General features: G+C 39.8%; 1 protein-coding gene across 3 annotated transcripts in view; it reads left to right on the forward strand.

Moving 5' to 3' along the window:
* Positions 1-20,818, forward strand: part of PCDH10 (protocadherin 10) — a 58,144-nt gene extending 37,326 nt beyond the window's left edge. For 2 of the 3 annotated variants that reach the window (XM_035112393.2, XM_035112395.2), the window contains one exon: positions 17,627-20,818. In XM_035112393.2, the coding sequence (XP_034968284.2) occupies positions 17,627-17,646 (20 nt within the window). In that variant the 3' untranslated portion in view covers positions 17,647-20,818. Of the gene's footprint in view, positions 1-9,042; positions 9,119-17,626 lie in introns of all 3 variants that reach the window. The other variant, XM_035112392.2, reaches the window with a different exon arrangement.
* Positions 20,819-23,648: the final 2,830 nt, after the last annotated feature.

The raw sequence follows: 23,648 nt of genomic DNA on the forward strand, positions 1-23,648 counted from the left end.
GCCTTAATAATAATGTTCCCCTTTGTGTCAGTGGGGACCTTTACTTTTAAGGCTCCTAACCAGGGCTGTCTTGAGCCCATCCGGCGCTGTGGTGCAAAGGTCCCTCCAGCGGCCCCCATTTCCCAGAGTTTCTGACCTTTTTTAAGGAGGGGGATACTCCAAAGTAAGTTGTGCGCCGTACGGCGCCCAAGAGAGCCAGTGCCATGCTTCCCTTCCTCGGCACTGCTGCTGCTGCGCTCAGGACAGGCGCAGGCTCCTGGCGGTGAGGAAGAGACAGCAGCTCCGGGGCTTGCACTCGGCGGGCGGCCACCTCCTGGCAGCCCTCGCGCGCTGTGAGGGTCTAGCAAAGCATGCGCGTCGCGGTGCACCTTGGCACTTCGGCAGCTCCCGACGCCATGCCCTGAGGGCCCCTTTGCTGAGGGGGGAGACGGGAAAGGCGAGAGGCAGCCCTCCGGACGGGCAGCGGAATGGAGGCTCCGGGTGCGGCACAGAACGGAAGGAAGGAAAGTCCTTCTCACAGACATCAGCTGTCTGGCGGGCGCAGCAGCGCCCCTGGTGGCCAGGCGCCCTGGCGTATTGCGCCACCCAGCCCAGGCCTAGAGATGGCCCTGCTCCTAACTGTTTAGGTGGGTAAACAGTTTAACTCCAATTACATGGAGGAAGGATGCAATATCCTCACTCCCCGTATGCAGCCTTTCCAGTAAGTATCTCAGTCCCCACTACCTATAATTAAATAATGAAAAAAATACATAGTTGCATGCTGTACGTATATCAAATGTTTAGTTTGAACCCTATGCTATGCCAATGGTGTGTAACAGGCAGAGCCATGTAGGTGCCTTGAATGTTAGAAAACTTGAGTATAGGTGATGGCAAGGAGTATTGGTTATATGGATAGCTCACATGCTCAGAGGAACATAGGATGCCCCCTTGGACCATCTATCTTAGTACTGACAGTGGCTCTCAAACAGGAGTCTTTTCCTGCTCTACTAGAGATGTCAGGAAATCTGTGACCTTTTGCTTACAAAAGCATGTGTCTTACCACTGAACTGCAGAATGTTAATTCTCAAAGTTGTTGTTTTTCAAAACAAACAAACAAAATTAGAGCTTTTGATGAGGGCAATAATCTTACGAATGAACATTGTTCAATGCAATGTCATATGCAGAGACATTAAAAATCCCCAAAGCAGCTAATCACAAAATACACCGTTGTTGGCATCCATCTTTCACAGGAGACAATGGAAAAGTCAAACCATTGGAGAGTTACAGCGCCTGCTGTGGCTGTAGAGACCGATCGGGAGAGACATGTTTTAGTACAAGTGGGTCAGAGGAAAGCATCCAGGTTTGCTACTAAAGGTGCACCATGTCGTTTCTTCTCTCTGCTCCTCCCAATGGTTATTCCTTTTCTGGTACTAATCAATATAATGAAAAGACACTACTAATCAATACAATGGGGTGAAAAATCAGTGTAAAATACCATGTAATGTCAGAACCACAGTGAAAACAATAGAACAATCAAGTATGAGCATATTAAAAAAACAAACATATTGGAAGCTAGTTTAAAAAAACAAATTAATATTAAAATTCAGAGCTGCTCAAAATTACTTTTTGTTGAGGCAATATAAGCCATACTCAGAGTATATTTTAAGACATGGCACCTTACCTTAGCAGCTTATACTTCACATACATTTTAAGAAGAAGAAACGAAACGTGGAAGGCATTGAAAACTGTTAATATACTAATTCTAGCATGCCCCCAGAACCATTTTTGAAGTGTGTGTTTATGCTTCCTAAGGCTAGTTACCTAATAATAATAATTAATTAATTAAAAACAAAACAAAATACTTTATACCCTGTCTTTTCTCTTATGCTTCTAAATTCAGGTAGGTAACCATGTTGCTCTGATGCAGTCGAAATAAAAAATAAAAATTAAAAAATTGTCCAGTAGCACCTTATAGACCAACTAAGTTTGTTCTGGTATAAGCTTTCGTGTGCATGTATGCGCACGTATCTGAAGAAGTGTGCATGCACACAGAAGCTTATACCAGAACAAACTTAATTCTAGCATGCCCACATTCCAGCATGCATTAGCATTTATGAATACATTTAAACTGAAGTGTATCATAGCTTCTTCTTCAATACACATAAAATTCATGCCTTACCAGATGAAAACTAAGAATTTTCTTTGGTATTTAATATTTCAGTTCACCCAGGATCACAGCCTGAGAGGTTTTCCTATTGCATATTTCTAAAGGCTCTTCTTTGCCTTCTCTATCTAGTATTTCTTTATGCTGTCAGTAACTCAATGAACCAAGAATTTGAACTTATGTCTCTCCAGTCTTAAGTCTTACACTTTAACCTCTGCACAACAATGGATCTCATGGTTAGCGTGTGTGCATATAGTCAGCTCTGATCTTGTGGTGTTTGACACCATTCAGCCATCCTTGATGCCTTTCTCGTTTCTTTCCTCATCATGCTTCATTTTTCTGCTAATTTGTTTTGTGCTTGTGTGTGTTTCAGCCCCCGCCCCAGAATACATATAAAACCAACTCTGCAAAGTGTGGCAACATGCCTATTTTTAACTTCACCCTTGTCTTCAGAGCATGAGCCAAAAAGTAGAAATTCCTTCCTGCTCTTCATTTGAACTGTAGCAGGAAATGTATTGTTAAATAACTAGCATTGTGACAGTGCACATAGCGGTCACAGTAAGAAAAGGCTTGAAATGGCTCTTCACTGCTACATTTAGCTGCTTTTTAAACACTGAATAATGTTGCTATAAGGACCAACATTGTATACGTATTCCAGCATCACCATTTCTCTGCCCACCTGTAATTCCCAGCAACTGATATTCAGAGAATAGAATAGAATAAATCTTTATTGTCATATCCCCTTGTGGGAACAATGAAATTTCTCGATTGCTGTATCAACTCAATTAAGACATTCCACATGCTGTCTCTGCCAGTGGATGTAGACCTTAGCCATTATGGCTAGGAGCCGTTTATAGCCTTATCCTCCATGAATTTGTCTAACCCTCTTTTACAACCATCCATGTTGATACCATCCTACTTCCTTTCATTCTCCACTGCAGCCCCCCACCCTCTGGGTAGGGGTTCTGGGCCATCAAGAAAGTACACAAACAAGTTGAAGATCGATGCCACTCATACAGTTCTGAATGTTCACCTTGGCATGTCCTAAACCAGGAGTAGGCAACCTAAGGCCCATGGGCTAGATGTGGCCCAATCGCCTTCTCAATCTGGCCCATGGATATTCTGGGAATGAGTGGGTTTTTACATGAGTAGAATGTGTGCTTTTATTTAAAATGGATCTCTGGGTTATTCGTGGGGCATAGGAATTTGTTCTTTTTCTTCTTCATCAAAATATAGTCTGGTCCCCCACATGGTCTGAGGGACGGTGGACCGGCCCCCTGCTGAAAAAGGTTGCTGACCCCTGTCCTAAAGTAATACACCTAACGTATATTTACAAAAAAAAAATCGGAAGAGATGTTTTGATGCGGCTTGAGCCACATCATTTCATTGAGTGGTGTTCAAAAGGGAAACAGCTTCTCTGCCTGTGAAAGCCTGGACAGGTCTTTGGATGCTGGACATTAATTTTTGTTTTTGGAGACAAGTGAGGCTCTGCATTGCCTTCCCTTTGTCATGGTGTACTTCACTGTCCTGAGAGAAATAAGTAGCTAGTATTATTTTATTTTCCTTTCCCACGTCTTAACACTAATGGGAATCTGTTTGTTGGCAATGTTGGGGGTAGCTGATTTTAAAATCTATTTGAAAAGCAGGTACCCAATAGTCGAGGACATCATGCTGGGAAACAGTAATGTAGTGGGTCATTGATTGCTTGGTGCTTTAGTTGTAAAGCACGTAATGATTAATGCTGAGGTTGCTATTTGGATGGGAATGGTATCAACGGACAGAGGCAGCGCTACCTTTAGGCAAAGGTCACATCCACACCCATACATTTAGATCACTCTTGTACCACCTTAACAGTTACAGATTTCCCCAAGGAACCCTAGGAACTGTAGTTAGATAATGGAAAGGTTCAGATGGTGTGAATGTTACCATTGTTGTTGTTTAGTCGTGTCCGACTCTTCGTGACCCCATGGACCATAGCACGCCAGGCACTCCTGTCTTCCAGTGCCTCCCGCAGTTTGGTCAGACTCATGTTGGTAGCTTCGAGAACACTGTCCAACCATCTCGTCCTCTGTCGTCCCCTTCTCCTTGTGCCCTCCATCTTTCCCAACATCAGGGTCTTTTCCAGGGAGTCTTCTCTTCTCATGAGGTGGCCAAAGTACTGGAGCCTCAGCTTCAGGATCAGGGCAGTTGATTTTGTGTGACATGAAACACAGAAATTTGTTATTGATTGATTATTATATTGTTTCATTATTTTAATATTTCACTTTATTACATTTCTATTTATTTTTTCCATTTATGGATCCTTTCTTCATGGAACCCAAGGTGGTGTACATGTTGCTCCCAGGAGGTCACCCATCCAGGCACTGACCTGACCCAGACCTGCTTAGCTTCAGGAAGGTGGTAACCTCAGGCAATCATAAGCCTTGGGAGCTTATGGTGTTTGCTGTCTCAACTGCCAAACTAACTTAGCTGGCTTGGGTACTTTGCTGTTCTCTGGTAGTGAAATGTAAGGTTAGGTTTTGCTTACAGTCTGGCCTTATTGCTGTAGCTAAGAGTGATCATCTATAGTCCCAAAATTAGGCATTGGGTATTTCCCTTTCCAAATTGTACTAGCAAGCTAAGTGAGTCTGTTTAGGACATACTGTTTACTAAACTGCAAGGAAGCAATAGACACAGATTTAGTAGTTATGCTGCTGAGTAGCACTGTTAAAAGCTAGATGGAAAAAAGAACTAGTGTTTGATTGGCGCAGAATGACTTTTAAAGTGTCTACTTGCATTTTGAGACTTCATGACTATATTTATTTGTTTGTTAAATGTATATCCTGCTTCCCCACCAAATGATGTTGAAGGTGTCTGCTTGAATAAATCCTGGAACATACTTGGAGGTTGTTTCCTTTATATTTCCTAATCTGGTTCAAAAACTAGGATGCTACAGATTTCAGTAATAGATTGGTGGCTAGTCCTCTGTTGAGATGGCTTGCAAATAATGGCCTAATGAGTATTCCATTCCTAGAAAGGTTTTGTGAGTCAGTGCTGTTGTAGATGAATGTATTTCTTGACACTTTCAAATAAATGACCTCCTTTGATATGAGAGCTCCTTTGATATGCCAGAGTATGAGAGAATAGCCTGAGCAATCTCATTTTAATTAACACCTTTTTGACCTCATTTGCTAGCTCCCCACAAGGTGCCAAGAGTGTCTTTCTGGCCACATGGTGCTCATCTAATTGGTTGAGCCCACCTGTTTGTCATTTATGGCCCCTCAAGCTAAACATCTCAAAGATGGAATATGATCACCCTATTCCTTTTCACCTCTTTTGACCATCCAGGTCTGCTGAATCTATGCAGAGAAGAGATGGTGGCAGAAATCTCTTAAAAGGATTTTTAAAACTAGCCTACCCTATATGGTACCTGTAAGCACAGCTTCTCTATAGACTCTTCTTTCATCTTGCAAAATAATGTGTTTCTCCTAGCTAGGATTCATGCATCTAATTCTAAACAATTGCCAGGATTTTGCCATAGTCTTCCATTGATGTGCCATGTATTAGGATCCCATTCATTGGACAACGGCTCCTTTGAAATCTCTTAAGGAGTTTTGCCACCTTTCTTTGAAAACTTTTGGAAGCATTTGTTGTACCAAATGGCAAGCCTTCAAAAAGAGTGTGATGAATGTAATCAATTTAGCACTCTAGTTTGTCAAAGGTATTTGCCAGAAATCACTTGAGGTATACAAATTCCTGTCACTTTTGGGAAAGATACTAGTGTTGGAAGTACATATTTTTTTATTAGAGTGCGTCTTCATTCAGCTTTTAAAGATCAATTCGGATCTTCTTCTTTTTCCCACCTCTCCCCTGATGACTAGGAACTTTGGTGCACACCACAAGGTAGGCTTGATTTCCTTAATTATGCCATGTTCCTCCATCCTTTCCAGCTCCATTTCCACCTTGTGGAGTAAGGGAATGGGTGTTCTGCAAGCTGTTTGCATGCTGTATGGTTTGGTGTCAGGTCTTAAAACGTCCATAGGATTTCTTTTTATTAGACCAGGGTGTCTAAACCCTCCTTAAATTTATCCCACTGTTTCACGCAATCCCATTCTGCAGTTGCTCCACATTTGAGGAGATTATCCAGGTTTTGACTTCATATCACGTACATAGTATACACAAGCTGCTCTTCTATGCAGTTTGGTTGTATGTAAAAGCATCCAAGGCAATTTAGAATATCCTCTTGTCTCTACAAAACAATCCCTGCCATATGCAGATCTCAGGAGATCCTTTGTAAGTCTCTTTTGAAATAACTGTGACATCAGCTCCTGAATCTTTTTTTAAAAAAATAGAAATCAGTTGTCCCAGAAATCTATTCTATAGTGACCACCACTGGCATCCAAGAAAATTTGGCTGTCCACTTGCATCATGTAGGTCAGTAGCTCAGTGGTAGAACATGCTTCCTAGGTTCAGTCTCCAGGTACAACTGGGAGCGACTCTTGACTGAAATCCTAGAGTCACTGCAGGTCAGTGTAGACAATATTGAACTAAATGGACCAATGATCTGCCTCGCTATAAGGCAGCTTCTGGTGTTCCTAACACATGATAGCAAAATATCTTTCTTTTGAACATTTGGAACTGTGCTCCTTTAGCTGACAAAATTCCCCTCTTGTTATAAACATTTCCACATTTTTGCATGCTCTCTTAAAGGGTGGCCTTGTCTTGTCTTGTTGTGTCTGGCTACAGAATGCTTTTAAAATGGCTGGACTGCTTTCCTTTGTGCTGCTTTTGAAGAGGAATGAAGAGTGAGTTTGTGGAATGGCTGCTGCTTCTAGTGTTTTGTCAAGTAGAGGTTACATCTTCCAAGTCACTCCCTATCTTTGCCCTGATCTGTTTTGGGATGGGATCAGGGTTGCATTGGATTCTGGCAAATCCTGAACCAAAGTGGGCTATTTAAGACAGTTCTGGGACTTATTTGAAATGAAGCAAGATCTCTCCTATGTGTCATGAACTGAAGTGGGGGCCTCCAAAATGCTGTGTGATGCTTTAAAAGCTCAGATGTTAACACACACACACACACACACACACACACACACACACACACACACACATCCCACAACACTGCAGACAGCGTGTCTGCCAAAAATGAAATGTTTCTCCCCAAGTTTGCCATATAAGGAAAATACCAGGGTGTGGGGAACAGAAAGAGAGAGCTCTTTGTGTGACCAGCAGATCTGCCTTCTCAGAGGAAATTATGACCCCACTTTAAATGGACATTGGCTAAGGGATAGGGGGCTTTTGCCATTTGTTGCAAAATCCTTGGGGTTTCAATACACTGAGATTTCTTCAAAAGTCCTTCACCTGGATTCACAATTGAATATGCATCTCCCTAGCCTGGGTACAAGTCCCCTAGGACTCCTGAATGTACAAAGGAGCTTAACTTTTCCTTTTACCATTGTACATTTTCAACATTTTTAAAAGAGAAAGGTGCTCTTTATTTGATCTTAAATATGGTTTGAAGCAGCCTTTCTCTGCTGCTTGTCGGCTGCTGGCTCCGCACAAGTAGCAAGTTGTCTGCTTCGGTGTTTGGAAGAGATGGTTGCAACGTTCTTTCCTGCTAGTATCAGCCAGGAGCCCCCAAAGGATGACCCAAATACTCCATCACTGCACTGTCAGATCTGAACAGGAATAAATACTTAATTATGAGTCATGGACTCCCTTGAGCTGCAGCAGCTGATTTTTGTACATGCTGTGCTTAGAACATGGGCTGTATGAAAACTCTACAAAGGCAGGAAGAATCTTCTGCCTTTGCCTGATCTAACCTACTGAGATGAGGACAGCCACAAGCTGGTAACATTTACCATAAGTAGGGCTGCATTTTTCTCTTACCAATTTCCATCAAATAATCCCTATGGCTATTTTTCCAGACATTGAAATGTCTATTTGTGAAGCATCACAGCTCTGGACCACAGGTTGTGAACAAGCTGCATGCAGGACCTGTTGAAAATCAGATCTTGGCTTCATATTCTGATTTGTTTAACAACATTAAATGAGAGTTTCCTGATTCAGATGCAATGGGTAACTCTGCTCCAAAGCAAGCCAGGATTTCTGTATCAAAGATAGTGAGGAATATGCTGCCATGGCATGTGGCCATGCATCATAAACCGTGGTTTATGGAGCCATGGCCAAACATCTGAACAGCTACTATGTTCAATGAAGCTTACATCCAGTAAGTACCTAGGGATGAAGCTTTGATCTGGCAGATCACTATATACAAGCATTTAAATAAAAAGTAGGGTTCCCCATTTCCCTGTTGATAATGGGATTCATTAGTTTTCTCCTATCCGTATTGTCACTGCCTTTTTACAGACTCTCACATTCATAGAAATAAATGCACACATTGTTATATAGACACATTTGCTATGTTTTTGGTGGTTACTGTATTATATTACATCCTGCCCTCTCTATGTAATTCTCAAAACCCATCACCTTTTGGGATAGAAACTGCTTTATATACCATACTGTGATTTGTGCCTTTAAAATATCCGAACTCTTCTCGGAATAAATGTGTTAAGGTGGAAAAAGCCTGAACAGATTTTAGAAGCCTTTTCTCCTCCTGCTTCTTCTGTGTAACTGATTGTTAATCCCTTGTCCCCCTAGACGCATATTACAGGACCTAGTTTCTTGTGCAAATATGGTAGCAATTTTATTTAACTTTGCTAATGATTTAATAATAAGAAATGAAGCAAAAGAGGCATCAGACTCAAGGGATAAACAGAAAGCTATCCTCTCGATTCTTTTTCGGTGAACCATAATGGGGATACTGTAAAAAGCTTCAGTATAGTGTGAGCTCGAGACCTAGAATTCTTTATTTTTGATGTGAACTCTTGCAATAACCGTTATGCTTTCCGCCTCTCTAGGCCTTGCCATTTGTGGATCTCAAAGTGGATTATAAAAGAATAGTGATTTAAGGCCAGCAGATCCTCTGTGAGATAGGTAAGCATTATTATTCTCATTTTACAGATGGGGGAATCATGGACAGAGAGGTTTAGTGATGATTTCCTCCCCCAACCTCAAGACAAAGCCAGAAATAGCTCAGATATATTGTCTTCCTATCTCCTGCTTTAACCACATGGCAATCCTTCTTTCCACATAACCTCTCTGACTCTATTTCCCCAACTGTAAAGTAAGGATAATAATACAGGTTCAGACAGAGATTCGTGCAGGCACATTTCTATGCCTGCCGAAAAGTGAGACATTTAGGTCTGACCCCACCTTTGAGGCTGGTCATATTCTTCCACTTGAAGTTTGGAGTGGAAAAAAAGCTCTCTTAAATTTTGTGGAAAGGAATTAATTCAGCAGGATATTTGCTAACTTTCGTTGTATGGTGAATTAAGAGTTTTTAAAATGCCATAATTATTTTTATGGGGTGATTTAGAAACTGTCAGATAAAGGCATCGTTGTACTCTGAACTGCTGAATTTCCGAAACTAGAAGAATTTAAATACAGGTGTGTTTTTTTCTTTCAATATAAATAACTGTTCAGAATCATCCCATTGATGACCAAACTAATGAAGCAGTGAAGGAGTTTACAACAGATGAACATGCATCATATTTTTATATAGATAAATTTAGGCAGTTAAATTTAGGCAGTTTAATCAAGATTCCAAAGAGCATTTTTACCTATATGGAACACAGGCAAACAGTGAGCTCTCAGAGACCAAGCAAAAAGGAAAATAAAATACCAGTAGAAGTGTGTTATTACTCGAGGGAAAAAAAATCAATATTGATTAGACTCAGAAGGGACTTTTCTTACAACAGCTTATGTCTAAGAATCTCTTCTCCATGAATCCCCAAGATCTGCAGGGGTGGTGGTGTTTGTTATGATGGTTATGATGATAAAGATGAATCAAAATCCTTAGATTAATGCCAGTTTATTCCCATCAGAGTAAATGGACTTAAATGTGCATACTTCAACTCCATTTGTTGTGTGAATCCCTCTACTCATCCTTCATTAGTTTAGTTCGGTAAAACCAAATTGTGTGTATGGCTCTGACTGCCAAAACACTCCAATATTTAGCAGTTGTTGCCTATGTATACATGCAGCACCTAAATGAATGGTAAACATCATGTTTCCTGGAATCCAGTTCGTTTTGAGATAGTGATAATATTCAAAATGCATACCATTGACATCTATTTCTTGCAATTGTAAGGAAATACTTGTTAATTGCCTTATTGTGATTTGACATTCTCAAACTATTTGTATCCCCAGACTTAGTTCAATCTGCACTTCACAAAAACACCTTCATTTGGACTTCATTACCACCAGGACCCAGAATGTTCTCTGCCACTAATCCCTACCCATATAGCCTTTGGTCTTATCTCTTCCCTTTCCAAACCAAACCTGCATAGTATTGCAGAATGGGTGCGCAGACATGGCCAGGTGCATTCATTGCACTTCCACTAAAGATACAGAGGCAATTACTTCCTTGCTTCCTGGTGGCTGTAGGTGCATTAGCCATTAAGGCCAACGTGGAGACTCAGATGCAATTCCTTCCCTGCATTATTTGGTAAGCTTGCTTAGAGAAAGAAATGAGCAGCAGTAATTGACTTAAATGATGACAGCCAAGCCCATTACGAGCTAAGTGCAAAACCTCAGGTGGTGGTGGGTTGTTGACTGGGTTTGTTATTGGCATTAGAGATCCAAAACTGATTCCCAACTCCCGTTCCCCATTTATATTCTCAGGGTGGTTCACAGCAAAAACATGCAAGATGAAAACACATGTGTAGCTTGTACTAGTCTTTAATCAGAATTATACAGATACTGGCATTTCATGTAATTAATTAAGACCACATAAGTAATTAAGAACATTCACGTAATTAATGGAGACCATATCATTTTACACTGCCCCTACTACCAGGATGCTCATAGAAAGATTATTGCCACATTTCTTAGAAGAATGTCCAGAAGTTCTAATTTGGAATTGTCTAGTTTACTTCTAGAAGATGGAAAACCAGAGATTACAACATTAGTCACAAAATTTTGCATGTCAGCCTATAAAATCAGTCACTCTTACCTACTGGATATATATATATGCTTCCTATCTCTCTTTTAAATTATTAAGCCTTCAGTTTTACTTACCATTTTGTTTTACTTTATTTTGTCCCTATTGGTACTTGTAGTATTAAATAGAGTATGCTGGTTTTTAACTATATAATAAATTCTCTGTCTGTCTGTCTCTGTCTCATAATAAATCAGATATTGTTTCACACAGTCAGGATTCATACGTAGAGTTTCTGAATCTTTAGAGATTCTCCCAGTTGTGGGGGAACTGTTTATTTATGAGCAGCTCTTGCAGACTGGCAGAATGTTTAAATGCCCTAACCTTGTGGGCAGGGTTCAACTACATGAGACTTTCAGCATCTCTCTTCTTCCATGATACCAATTTTCATTGGAAAGACCCATACAATCAGGCCCCATCCATATGGTCAGGCTGGTTTCAAGACACTTTTTAATCATTCTCTGAACCATAAAGCAGTTCCCACAGGGATTGGATAATATTGTCCGTAATAGATACCTTTGTCTCAGCGAGCAAAGAATTCTGAGGCTATGCACCTTTTCTGGCTGTCTTGAGTGATTCACAATTCAGTGTGTTTCTTTATAGAAAATGCTAACTCCATCCCCATCCCTTCAAGTGGTACTGACCCTACTGTTTGTCCACATTATCATTTTAACACTATCTTCATCCCATCATGTTAAGGGAGTGTTCTTGTTGGGATTATTGTCTGTCTTTCAACTCTACGCAAGCAATGATTTATAACAGGGATAGAGAACCTATAGCGGCCATCAGCTCCAGCCTGCATGCCCAGTGCTCAGGGATGATGGGACTTCAGCAATATTTGTAGAGCCGTAGAGTCTCCGCCCTTGGATTGCATGGTAACTTTGTTAAATTCCAGAGGATTAAGTGAGTTCAAGAATTGTTGTCCCAGGATCTAATCAAGTAGGCCTACAGTCTGTTAGTTTAATAACAGCATACTCTAATGAGTGTTTAAATTGGTTTTTAATTGATAGTGCCCCCTGGAAAGGGATATTCAGCATTGTCATGACACCGCTGTAATGAAATTGTGTGAGTAGGTAGGTAGGTAGATAAATAAATAGATATAAAGCTTGATTTGGTCAGTGCTTTATAGGTGGCTTCCCCAACAGTAAATAGCTGTCCAGTTTGCACAAAACACTAAGCAAAACCATAACTTAGCAAAAGTGAGTCTTCCAGAAAGAGGATCAAACTGTGTTTCTCTTCCTCTTGTCCTGCTGCCACTGTGCTTCCATAAACTAAACCATCCCATCCAAACCCAAGATCATGGTTTGTCTCCCCAAGACAAATTAAGAGAGTTAAGATATAAAACAAACCTTGGTTACAGCTTGTGGTTTGCTTAGAATGAGCCTTAGCTTTACAGCAGCAGCTGGACTAGAAGAGGATAAAAGTGGCCACAAGGAAAGTTGTACAGAGACTGCATCAAAGTCTCCGTACTATTTATTTGTGAGTGCCTCTCTTTTTCTTGTTTTTCTTGTTTTTTAATCTTAAAAGCAGCCAGGGTGGTAAATCAGTTCAGGGGTGCAGTTTCCGGCAAGATAGCTGTTAATCTGTTGCAACATAAACAAAATGGTCTTGTGGCACTTTAAAAACTAATTACAGCACAAGTTTTCATGAAGTAGAGTCCACTTCCTCAGACTAGGTGAGGGTTAATCCTTAAATGCTTGTGCCATAATTACTGTCAGTCTTTGACATGGCAGAAGAGACTTCATTGTTCAGGGCTGCAGAAGCTTTTAGAACTTGTGTTGTTTTCCCAATATAATCCCCCCCCCTACAAGCTGCTAATTTCCCCAATGAGGAAAAGACATATATTCCTGTATGGAACCTGTTACGTATCATTCCAGGGGGCACAGTATGAGCTTCAGTAAGCAAGCATCTGGAGGAATGGTTTCACACCTCCTACTCCCAATGCCCTGATTCTTTTTCTCCTGCATTAGTATTTTTAATAGTTTTCTTTAAAAAGGAGATCATGGATCTCCTCATGTTTTATTTTGCATGGATCAGACATTATAGGCTACATCCTTCCCTGGCTCTCCTCTTCTGGAGGGGGAAGGATTTTTTATTTTATTTTTTGCTAATTTCCCTTCTCAGGCTCCTGCACTCATACCCCCCAAAACCCTGCTGCATAGACTGTAGACCAGAGACCAACTGGCACAGTGTGAGGTAGGATGGAAGAGAAAGGGGGAAATTGGAAAAAAAATCACTTTCTAGCCTTTCCAGGATCAAAGTGCTTTCCATGAGGTGTGGGTGAGTGGGAGGGCCACAACTGGACACAACAATAACATTCACTGACAACTTGATTTCTTGATGTCTCTGCTTCTGCAAATACATGATTTGCATGTATTAATTCAGCTGTGGGTTATGAAAACACATTTCACTTTGATCCCAACACCTCTATCCCACAAACTACCTAAACAACAGATTCACCATATGGCTTTGGCTACTGTGATGTCAACACTAGCTGTAGGATGTTGCAAAAAGCAACACTTCAAGAAAATAGGCATTCTCTTTCTTTTTTTAAATGTAAAGTAAAGCCACACTAAAGAGGAAACAGTATCTCAGTTCGCTTCTTGCTTTGTATTCCAATACATAATGAACAGAGTCTACGTACTTTCAGTTTTCCTATTCTAGTACCAGTAGCTTACCGCATAGTACTGAAATCCGAACTGCAGTTTACAGTTCTGCAAGAAGTTCAGTGGGATTTTTTTCTTTGAGCAACTGATCCTCACACCACATCACAAACTCCTTTAAAAACTCCCCTTACTTTCAAAACTTGCTACCATGTGGGATGGTTGTTGTTAATAGTCTTGTCCTCATGGAACTGATTTCATTGGGTTCTAGGCAGTTAGAATCATCATGTATTTTGTTCATTTAAAATTTAATATAAAATGTTTAAACAATGCCTTTTTGAAAGCCTAATGGTGTCTCCACTACATCCAGTCATGCCTTCCAAAATAGCCAGAAAGCTCCTGTTGAAGGAAGGGAATCTTCATCCTATTGCTTTTCAGTGGAAGAGTTTCATTCTTTCACCTACAATCCATAAAGTGTCAAGTTTATCAAGTGATAAACCTTGATAGAGCATCCTATATCAGTTTGAGTTTACTGCTTTTTGTTGTTTATTTTTAGTTTTTTATTTAGATTGTAAAATATATTGTAAGCCTTTGAGGGAGAAGGATGTATGTAAATTTGTTGCTTTTTTAAAATAAATATAAATATGCATATATGTAATTTTTTTATACTGCCCTTCAGGAAAAAAAAATCACAGGCTACATAAAAGTAAAATGCAAATAAATAAATAAAGATATAGGTAAAATGAAGTAAATAAACAAGTATAAACATAATAGATACTAAAGCTGCATAATAATACTAAATATTATCCCAACCTTTTGGTGTGTTTTGTATGATTTTGCCATAGTTTCTTTTAAAAATATTGATAATATCATATTTGTTTTATTTATTTATTATTATTACAATTTATTACCTGCCTTTCACCCCAAGGTCCCAGGGTACGTTACAACAATTAAAACACAAGATCAAAATGTGTTTGAAACAAGTTAAGGTTCAAAGCAATTTAGGTCTAAAACAAACTAGAGTGTTCAACAATATTTCTGAAAAAAAGTTTTAATTTAGCAATGTTTCATTAAAGCAGTTTTAGAGATTTCTGTGTATTTCCTTCCCTCACAATGAAGCTTTTTTTTAAATAATAAAAAACCCACACCTTATAATCTGAAGATACTGAAACCTTGAAGGTTAAATTTCAACCCATAAACATGCTAATGATGATTCTTCCATGTGGCCTTTGTTAGTTTGATGGCAAACCGTGTATTGACACAAGTGTAATATTTTCAAAAAGAACACTTCAAGAGAACAAGTTTCTTTCTCATCTTAGCTGCAGGCATGCGACTCAGATGAGAATTTGATTTGGTGTCTTTTCTGAATGCCGCTACAAATTGTTTGTTACCTTTGCTCCCAATTACAGTCAAAATAGCTGATGTCTAGTGCTAACAACACACGGCTAGCATAGCTGGCAGATTTGGATACCCGTCGGCTAATGCGCTGGCCCTTTTCACCCACAAAAAAGAAGGTCAATTTTCAGCATGACAGTAAATGCCTGGATTTGAATGGTGGGATTAGTGCAACATATTTTCGTTTTCTGTCAGTCCCAGAAAATACATATATCTGTTGGTGACTACGATAATGGTTCAGTTAGAAAGGGAAGGAAAAACCAGTTTAAGATTGTTGTGGGATCTTTAGCTTTAGCAAATAGGAGAAAGGAGAAAGCAAATTGGTTTCAAAGTGCTATATTGAAGTGAAAGTGTGCTTCTTCGTCATCTAAAATGCACAAAAAGCATTATTGAATCCTTGCCATGGCCTACCAGATTATTTATCAAAAAACAGAGTACGACAGAGCCTACAACAAGTGGAGTTTGTTCCTCAAGTCCAGTTGTTTCATTTGAATCCCCTTATAATCCTTCTGGCCATTTCACTAGGATTCCAGCAGTCATTTCCTAAACAAACGATTGTAGTCAAAGCAAAATAAAAAATAAAAGAATTCATTCCCGTAGCACCTTAGAGACCAACCAAGTTTGTCATTGGCATGAGCTTTCGTGCATGCACACTTCTTCAGATACTGCAGCTCATACTAACGACAAACTTAGTTGGTCTCTAAGGTGCTACTGGAAGGATTTTTTTAAATTTTTTATTTTGTTTCGACTACAACAGACCAACACGGCTACCTACCTGTAACTAAAACAATTGTAGGTTTAGGAGAGGCAGTGGCTCACAGGCTCTGAAGTTATAGTATCCCACTATTGAACCCAGGTGACTCCAAGTACCTGAGATAGCAGTTCTTGGAAAAGTTTGACTCATAAATCTAGAGAGCTGCTATTGATTAGCCAGTCAATCCTAGGTCCAGGGTAGGTTCCTATACATATACCTGATATCACTTGAATTGGTGTTTTCATTGAAATTTTATTTTTAGTGTCTTCAAGGTGAATGTGGTTGATGTACAGTGGAACCTCGTATTACGTACAGTCCTTGTTGCGAACACTTCGGGTTACGAGCTTCGCTAACCTGGAAGTACCGTATATTCCAGTGTATAAGACAACTGGGCACATAAGATGACCCCCAACTTTTCCAGTTAAAATATAGAGTTTGGGATATACTCACAGTATAAGAAATACAACCCGGCATATAAGACGACCCCCAACTTTTGAGAAGATTTTCCTGGGTTAAAAAGTAGTTTTTGTCGCAGGATGTGAGCAGAAGTCGTGCTCCGGCAGCACGGCAGCAGTAGGAGGCACCATTAGCAAAATCACGCCTCATATTATGAGCGGTTCAGCTTAAGAACGGACCTCCGGAACGAATGAAGTTCGTAACCGGAGATACCACTGTAAAAGCTTTCACTAGCCTGGTTTGGACATAATGCTAAACTTTGTTTCTTTAAACTATGGTTTGTTTGATTGTCCAAGCCCTGTCCAGCAGCTTAACTAGGGTTTCTTTACTGTGAACAAACCACAGTATGAAGCCATGGTTTGTTGCTGGCATACAGAGCGTAGTTCGCTTTAACTATTTCTTGGTGCTTTGTGCAAACCCAGTACACATCCTTAACCATAGTATGTTAGGCCACCCCATCCCAGACATATAACCAAGCTATAAAGGCATGAAACAAAAGCAGCTGGAATACAATAATGCAATCTTGAGATAAGCAAGAGCCTGTGTGAACCAGGCCACTCTCCCCTTGTCTCTCTGGTGTGCAATTTTGGCACTACCAGCTCTGAATATGATTGATTGATGAGGCAAGCTGCTCTAGAAATAGTAGAACTATCATGCAGAAATAGATTGTGATTGGAACAATACATTGTATAGATTGTCCATGTTCTTCAGTCCAGGTTACAATTCTACATAGATAGCTATAACCATGGCTACCAGAGAAGTCATAACAAGAAGTTGGGTTTCAGTAATGTAAAATCACAGTAATTCTCCTCTCCTAAATCTATAATTCAACTTGATCCTATACAAATCAAGAAATTTGCCATGCTTAAATATACTTAGGAGCAAACCCCTATGGAAATTGGACATAATTTACCTAGATTTATGCTGCATGATCTATTGATTTCAGTAGGGAAGAATAAAGCACATGCTCAAATATGTTCAGTATAACAAATGGGGCTTAAAAAACAACTGTATTTTTGCTTAACTACATCCACTTTGTTGTAACAACTTTACTATTTGCCTATCAAAATAACTACTAAAATGGAACATTAAAGCCCAGTTATCACAGCTACCTATGGCTTACTGAACTCTGATCACTGCTATTTCTTCTGTTTAATATAGAGCACCAACTATGTGTTAACATGCCACAGAATTATTCTTTGTTTTCTCAGAAGTTTCTTTCTTTCCCTCCACAGCACGGAAAAGGATATGCTAGTCAATTCTACGGGACTTACCTGAAGCAGCATGATTTGCACAAAAGTCGACCAACAAAAGCATCAACTTTTCAACGTCATTATCTTGGCCATCCAATTCTGTGTAAAACTGAAGATTTACTGTGCTGTTGGAGACATCTTGGCCAATAATAGGACCTAATTGCTCTCAGCAGGCCTGAGAAATGAGTTGAAATGTATGGAACTGTAGAAACTTCAAGGGGCAACTGACTTTGCCTCCCTGATCAGTGTGTGCCTGTTTACAGCACTATATCGCTCTCTGTTTCTCTTTCTCTCTCCAAAATGTCACTGAGCCCTTTAGATGTTTATATTCGCCACAAGAAGCCAATCGTACAGATTTTAAAAAAGGAAACGTGCATTATAAATGCAATATCACTGTTTTAAACTTGACTGTTTTATATTATTTTTGTGTGATCAAGTGTCCCCCAGACTATTCCAACTTTACAAAAGAAATTGTGAATCATGTTCTTTTCACCCGTGGGTCATGGAAATGTTGTTAATCTGCAGACCCACAAAATATCAAAGACATTCTGTAGTTTATACACCGTGTTGCAAAGTGTTTACTGTACTATTTCAAAGCTTCTAAATAAATATAAAATATATATATTATATTACATATAATTTTCCGGGAAACGTGGTACCATTTAGTTGATTTTTAAATGAATTCATACAATCCGCACCATACACTAAAGTGAGAAGGTAATTCAGGGTCCTTAAATTATCCTTGCCTAAAAATAAAATAAATCTTTAATAATACTTCCCAAATTTTTGTACTTTGGTCAATCCTGTTTGTCCTTGTTAAAAAAAAAAAAAGCTGTAAGCAACAACATTTTTTTTCCTGAAAGTTGTACTGAATTTTCAATGCCAAAGATACAGCTGTCAATAATTATGAAAATGAGCACTGACTATGTACTATCGAAGTATATATATCAACCTCCATTATTTTGATTCTATTTCTATGGTTTTTAATTTGGAATCAAAAAACTTTTTATAAAGGCTCTATAAACTCACATGTATATGTTGTTAAAGAGTACACTGGGTGTCTGTACATTTTGCAATGTAAGATATGATGTTAAGTGAAGATAACTATTTTAAGGCAATCTCCCCCCCCCCACACACACATGCGCCACCAGACTCGTAGCTGACAACATATATCACCCTTTAATCTTGTTTTGCACAAATACATCTTTTCATGCTGACTCGCAGTGGTTTTCAAAGAAAGAACCAACCACAAAGTCATACACGTTGGCAAGCCATTAATTTGATTAATTTCTCTTTAACATAAAAGCGATTTGAAGTTAGGAGTAGTCAGAACCAGCTTCAGTGGTAAGCAGGTTAGTCCTGCCTGTGTTCTCGTTTTGTAGTTCCGATGGTTTGAAGCGTCTCAGAAAGGATATTTTTTTATCAGAAAAAGAATAAATGGTCAAAAATTCAAAATGTTACAAAGTAAAGGCTTCCTTTACTTTCATGGCCTCTGATTACAAGTACCATTGGAAAAAAGAAAGGTCAAATGCAGTGAGGTTTTTCGTTTGTTCTTTCTGTCCTAATGCTACTGTCTTTTTCTTTCTGATGACTACCTGTCAAATGTTCAGGAAAACAACAACCATAAAAGCATGTCTTGTGTTTCAGTTGGAGGTAATGGATGCAGTGCCCTTTTGAATGAAGGATAAGAATCCCTTCTTTTTATTTTGGAAGCTTTTAGTTCATACCCTATGACCATAAAATTGCTTCCTTGCTGACAATGAATTCTGTTCACAGGGTATATATGACTCGGTATAAGTAAGGGTGGAGGGGTGGGGAGTGAAAATACTATTACACTATTATTATTATTATTATTATTATTATTATTATTATTCTGGAGTCTGTGTATACAGCAATGCACACATGAAGCTTCCCTGAAGGCAGACTTCCCCATTCACTTCTGTGGTGGGGGTAACTGTTTGCAAGCATATCTTTGTACTTCCAGGTGTGTAAGTGCATCAGAGTCCCAAGAGCTGCAAATTGTTGCAGAGCAGACTGACACCAGTAGTAGCTACCAGAATTTACCCCATCAATTATTTTCTGCTGTATTCCCATTGTGTGAATGGGAACTGTGTGTACAAAAGTTGTTGACTTATAAGCAATGTTAGTTTCCAAACTCGTAACAAAACAAAAAAGAAAGAAATATTCCTGCTAAATACTTTTCGTGCATATTTCTAAATTATTTATATATTGACAGGGATTTCTTGGGATCCATTTAACAATGTGTATTATATATGAATCACAGAAGAAGAAGAAAGCACACAAATTAACTATTAATTTGAGCGAACAAACACAGCCGTAAATTCTTCTTTAGCTTTAGGTAATGGGAGTTCTGGTCACCTATATGCCTTGTTAAGTTTTATGGCGGGGAGGGGGGGAATGGGCTATTAATAATGAAATGTGTGAAGAATATTTCATTTGAAGAAATCTGTCAACTTGAGCGTGCTTTTAAGGCAAGAAATGGAATGCCCCTCCTGGAACTGGTTTTGCTTTATTTTTATAGCTTCTCTATACAGAGGTGTATACTGTAAATTAGGGTTGTTTCTAGTCCTGTGGAGAAAAAAAAATATCACTTTTTCTTTTTCTTTTTTATAGACTATTAAAGGTGTTTTTATTTACTGAAAATCTCCCTCACATTTTGCCCGCAACTTTTTTGGGGAAAGTATTCATAATGCTGTTGTTTCATCTGTCTATTCTAGTGCATTTATTCAATCTCTCTCTATAATGGATTATGAGTAGAAGACATGGGCATGCATCAATTCATTTCATGCTTTCGCCTTTCCTTATTCTCCTGTTTCTGTATATGCTCAATGCAACTGAGGTCAGTGGGAGACTTGTGGATGGAAACATGACCGAGCTGGGCTTTTAGATGCCTAAGCAGAAGATGCTAACTACTACAAAGGGGAATGGTTCAAGGACAACTTCCTTCCCCAACCTGGTTGCCTACAGATGTTTGGGCCTAGGACTCCCATCAGCTCAAGCCAGCATGACCAATTGTCATGGAAGCTAAGTCTTGTAGCCCAACAGCGACTGGAGGGCATCTGGTTGTAGGGTAGCCTGATCTACTACTGTCAGTGGTTACCTTTTGTTACCACAAGGTGTCTTCTGGTATGTGTCCCTAGCAGAGTGTCTCCTGGTATTTGTGGCCTGGCAGAAACCCAAACCTATGTTTTTTTTTTGTTTTTTTTAAACCATTAGCACATTATGCAGGTGAAACAATTTACCACATAGACTGATGTGGTAAAATCTCTTCATTTTGAAGAAACAATTTTAGAGAAGTATGACCAGCTGGAGAAATTAAGCATATTCCTCTAGCTCAGCAGCAACCAATGTGGTGACTTCCAGATCTACAGGATTTCAGCTCTAATAATCCTTGACCATTGGCTGCACAGGTTGGGTTAGAAGGAAGTCGTAGTCCAATTTCATCAGCACAGCACCATGCTGGCCACCCCGGCTTTAGCTATTGCATAGACAAGAGTGTAAAATATTCAATTAGCTTAAATGCTAAGTTTGTTGACTTGTTTTGTTGTAGGTATAAAGGCAACTGGGATTTCCCCCCCTGATTTCTTTGTGAACCATCTAAGGTGGAATTTGATTTTCTTTCAAGACTCCTAATTCTCTGTACTTTCACTCATCCCAAGACTCTTTCACAGCAGCTTCCAATACAGGATGAGAAGTTGCTGTGAAAGATACAGAAGTTCCAGGTGTGATCCTAAAGGACTTAGCCAACACAACTAAAACCAACATAATCTGCTTAAAGAGAACAGATCCTTCTAGCTTTCTGAATGCCAAATGCCTGCACAGGTGTCCAATATCTGACGTTGTACAAATGCAGTTCTGCAGCGGAAGCTAAGCAGATTTAAGACTCGTAAGCTGCTGGGATGGGAAACCACCTAAGTACAAGAGAAAAGTCTGTTGTGGACTCTTTGAAGGAAGGACAGGATGCAAGTTTCTCAAGCATGGTAGACTTGTAGCAATGCAGCCTGGGGGGTATTGGAAATAATAACATGCAGCTACGGTACTTTTAGAATAGTTTGCATCCACTTATTAGATAGCATATCAAGGGTTGGATTTTTCATCAAAATGATATGAATGTGCCCCAAATCCCATAATAGAAGAGTGGTTTTAAAAGCCAATATTTTTTCTTTTCTTTTGTTTTTACTTTTAGGATCTTTCCCTAGAGGAAAAATAAATAATTTAAACAATTCCTTGCATTTCTGAATGATGTTTAAGTTTTCCAATATTGAATAAGTATGTAAAAGGGCATTTAGTATTTCAGCCCCAAAGCTGCATATGGCACAGAACCTCAGTTTCCTCCTTTCAACATGATATGATCTGCATTGTCCAGCAAGATTCTCCTGCACCTTGGCAGAAATTTCACAGAAGCCTCCAATGTAATGTGCGGAGATTTCAGCTGTGAAAAATTGAGCAGGTCCAGGTTTAAAGCTTGAGTAGATTGCCTTGAGCCTGGCCAACACAATTAAATTATAATTGCTTTTGGTTATGTCACAGAGATTGTAAACAGATGCAGCCTGACATGTTAGGAACCCTGGAAAGCTGCCTTATAATGAATCATTAGTCCATTTAGCTCAGTGTTGTCTACACTGACTTGCAGTGGCTCTTTAGGTTTTCATCCTTTCCAAGCCCTACTTGAGATGTCAGGTAAAGATCCTTGGACCTTTAGCTTTCAAAGCCCCAGCTGTTAACACGGAGCTGTGGTCATTCACCGTAATTTTAAGTCAGTAGCAAGAGTTCTCATCGCAACATTTTCCAAACTATACTTTGTTTGAATGTCAGACAAATAGTTCTTACATTACGGTTGATGGAAAACAAGATTTAGCCCTTTCCTGTTGTGTAGCTTAAGCTGCAACTGCAACCTCAGTTAATGGAGAACAATTCAACCACCACCACTACCGCCTATGCCAGGATTGGGTTGAGCAGAGGCAGGTTGGCCTCTAGATCTGTGGGCAGGCAGCACCCCCCACCAGTGGAAACCAGTGAAGAGGGGGTAGCTGAGCACAGACAGATTTACAAATTCATGTTTATGCGTGCATGCGTGCGTGACAAATTCGGAGCCGTTCTATTAGGCTGCAATAGACTTTAATGGATTGCTTTGAAGCCACTTCAGCACTAGATGAAAAAAAGGTGCCCCCCAACCACCCCGCCCTGCCCTGCCCTGCCCTGTACCGTATTTTGCCAGAAGAAAGGTGGCAACCTTACCCATGAGACTTCAGAAGCAGCTGTGGCTCCCAAAGGCATGAGGTCGGGGGTTGCAGGGAGTTTGGATTGCAGCCTAAATACAATTGAACATAATTCAATATACTTCTTGTTAAGCATAGTCAAGCTTTTATTTAATTTATTTATTTTAGTTATCGCCCATCTACAATTCTTTTTCTTATTAGGACTGCCTCACTCATGGTTCACAAACACACACATGCAGCATATATAGGGAAGAATCTTAGCTCGGTGGCAGAGCACATGCTTAGCATACAAAAGTTTCCAGGTTCATACCCTGGCAGCAGGAAATATGCCTGTATGAAACCCTATAAAAATGCTGCCATTCAGTGTGGACAGTAATGGGCTGGAAGCACCAATTATCTGATTTAACTGGTCCTTGCCATTATTTCATGAACATAAGGCATAGCTGCCAAGTCTCCTGTATTCCCCGGGAAACCCCTGTTTTTCCAGCTGTTGTTTCCCCCTGGTTTATTCTGGCACGGTGGCCATTTTAGAACTGGGCGGAGCATGCTCAGAAGTGACTTTTGATGCTGCTTTGCCCAGTTCCAAAATGGCTGCAGCGTGACTTCTGGTGTGGCGGCCATTTTGGAACTGGGCAGAGCAGCATCAAAAGTCACTTCTGAGCATGCTCTGCCCAGTTCCAAAATGGCGGCAGTGCTACTTCCAGTCCGATCCCTTATTTTTTAGGCAAGAACTTAACAGGTACGACAAAAGGGCTCTGCCAGAT

This window comes from Zootoca vivipara, chromosome 9 (genome assembly GCF_963506605.1).
Source record: "Zootoca vivipara chromosome 9, rZooViv1.1, whole genome shotgun sequence".
Taxonomy (NCBI): domain Eukaryota; kingdom Metazoa; phylum Chordata; class Lepidosauria; order Squamata; family Lacertidae; genus Zootoca; species Zootoca vivipara.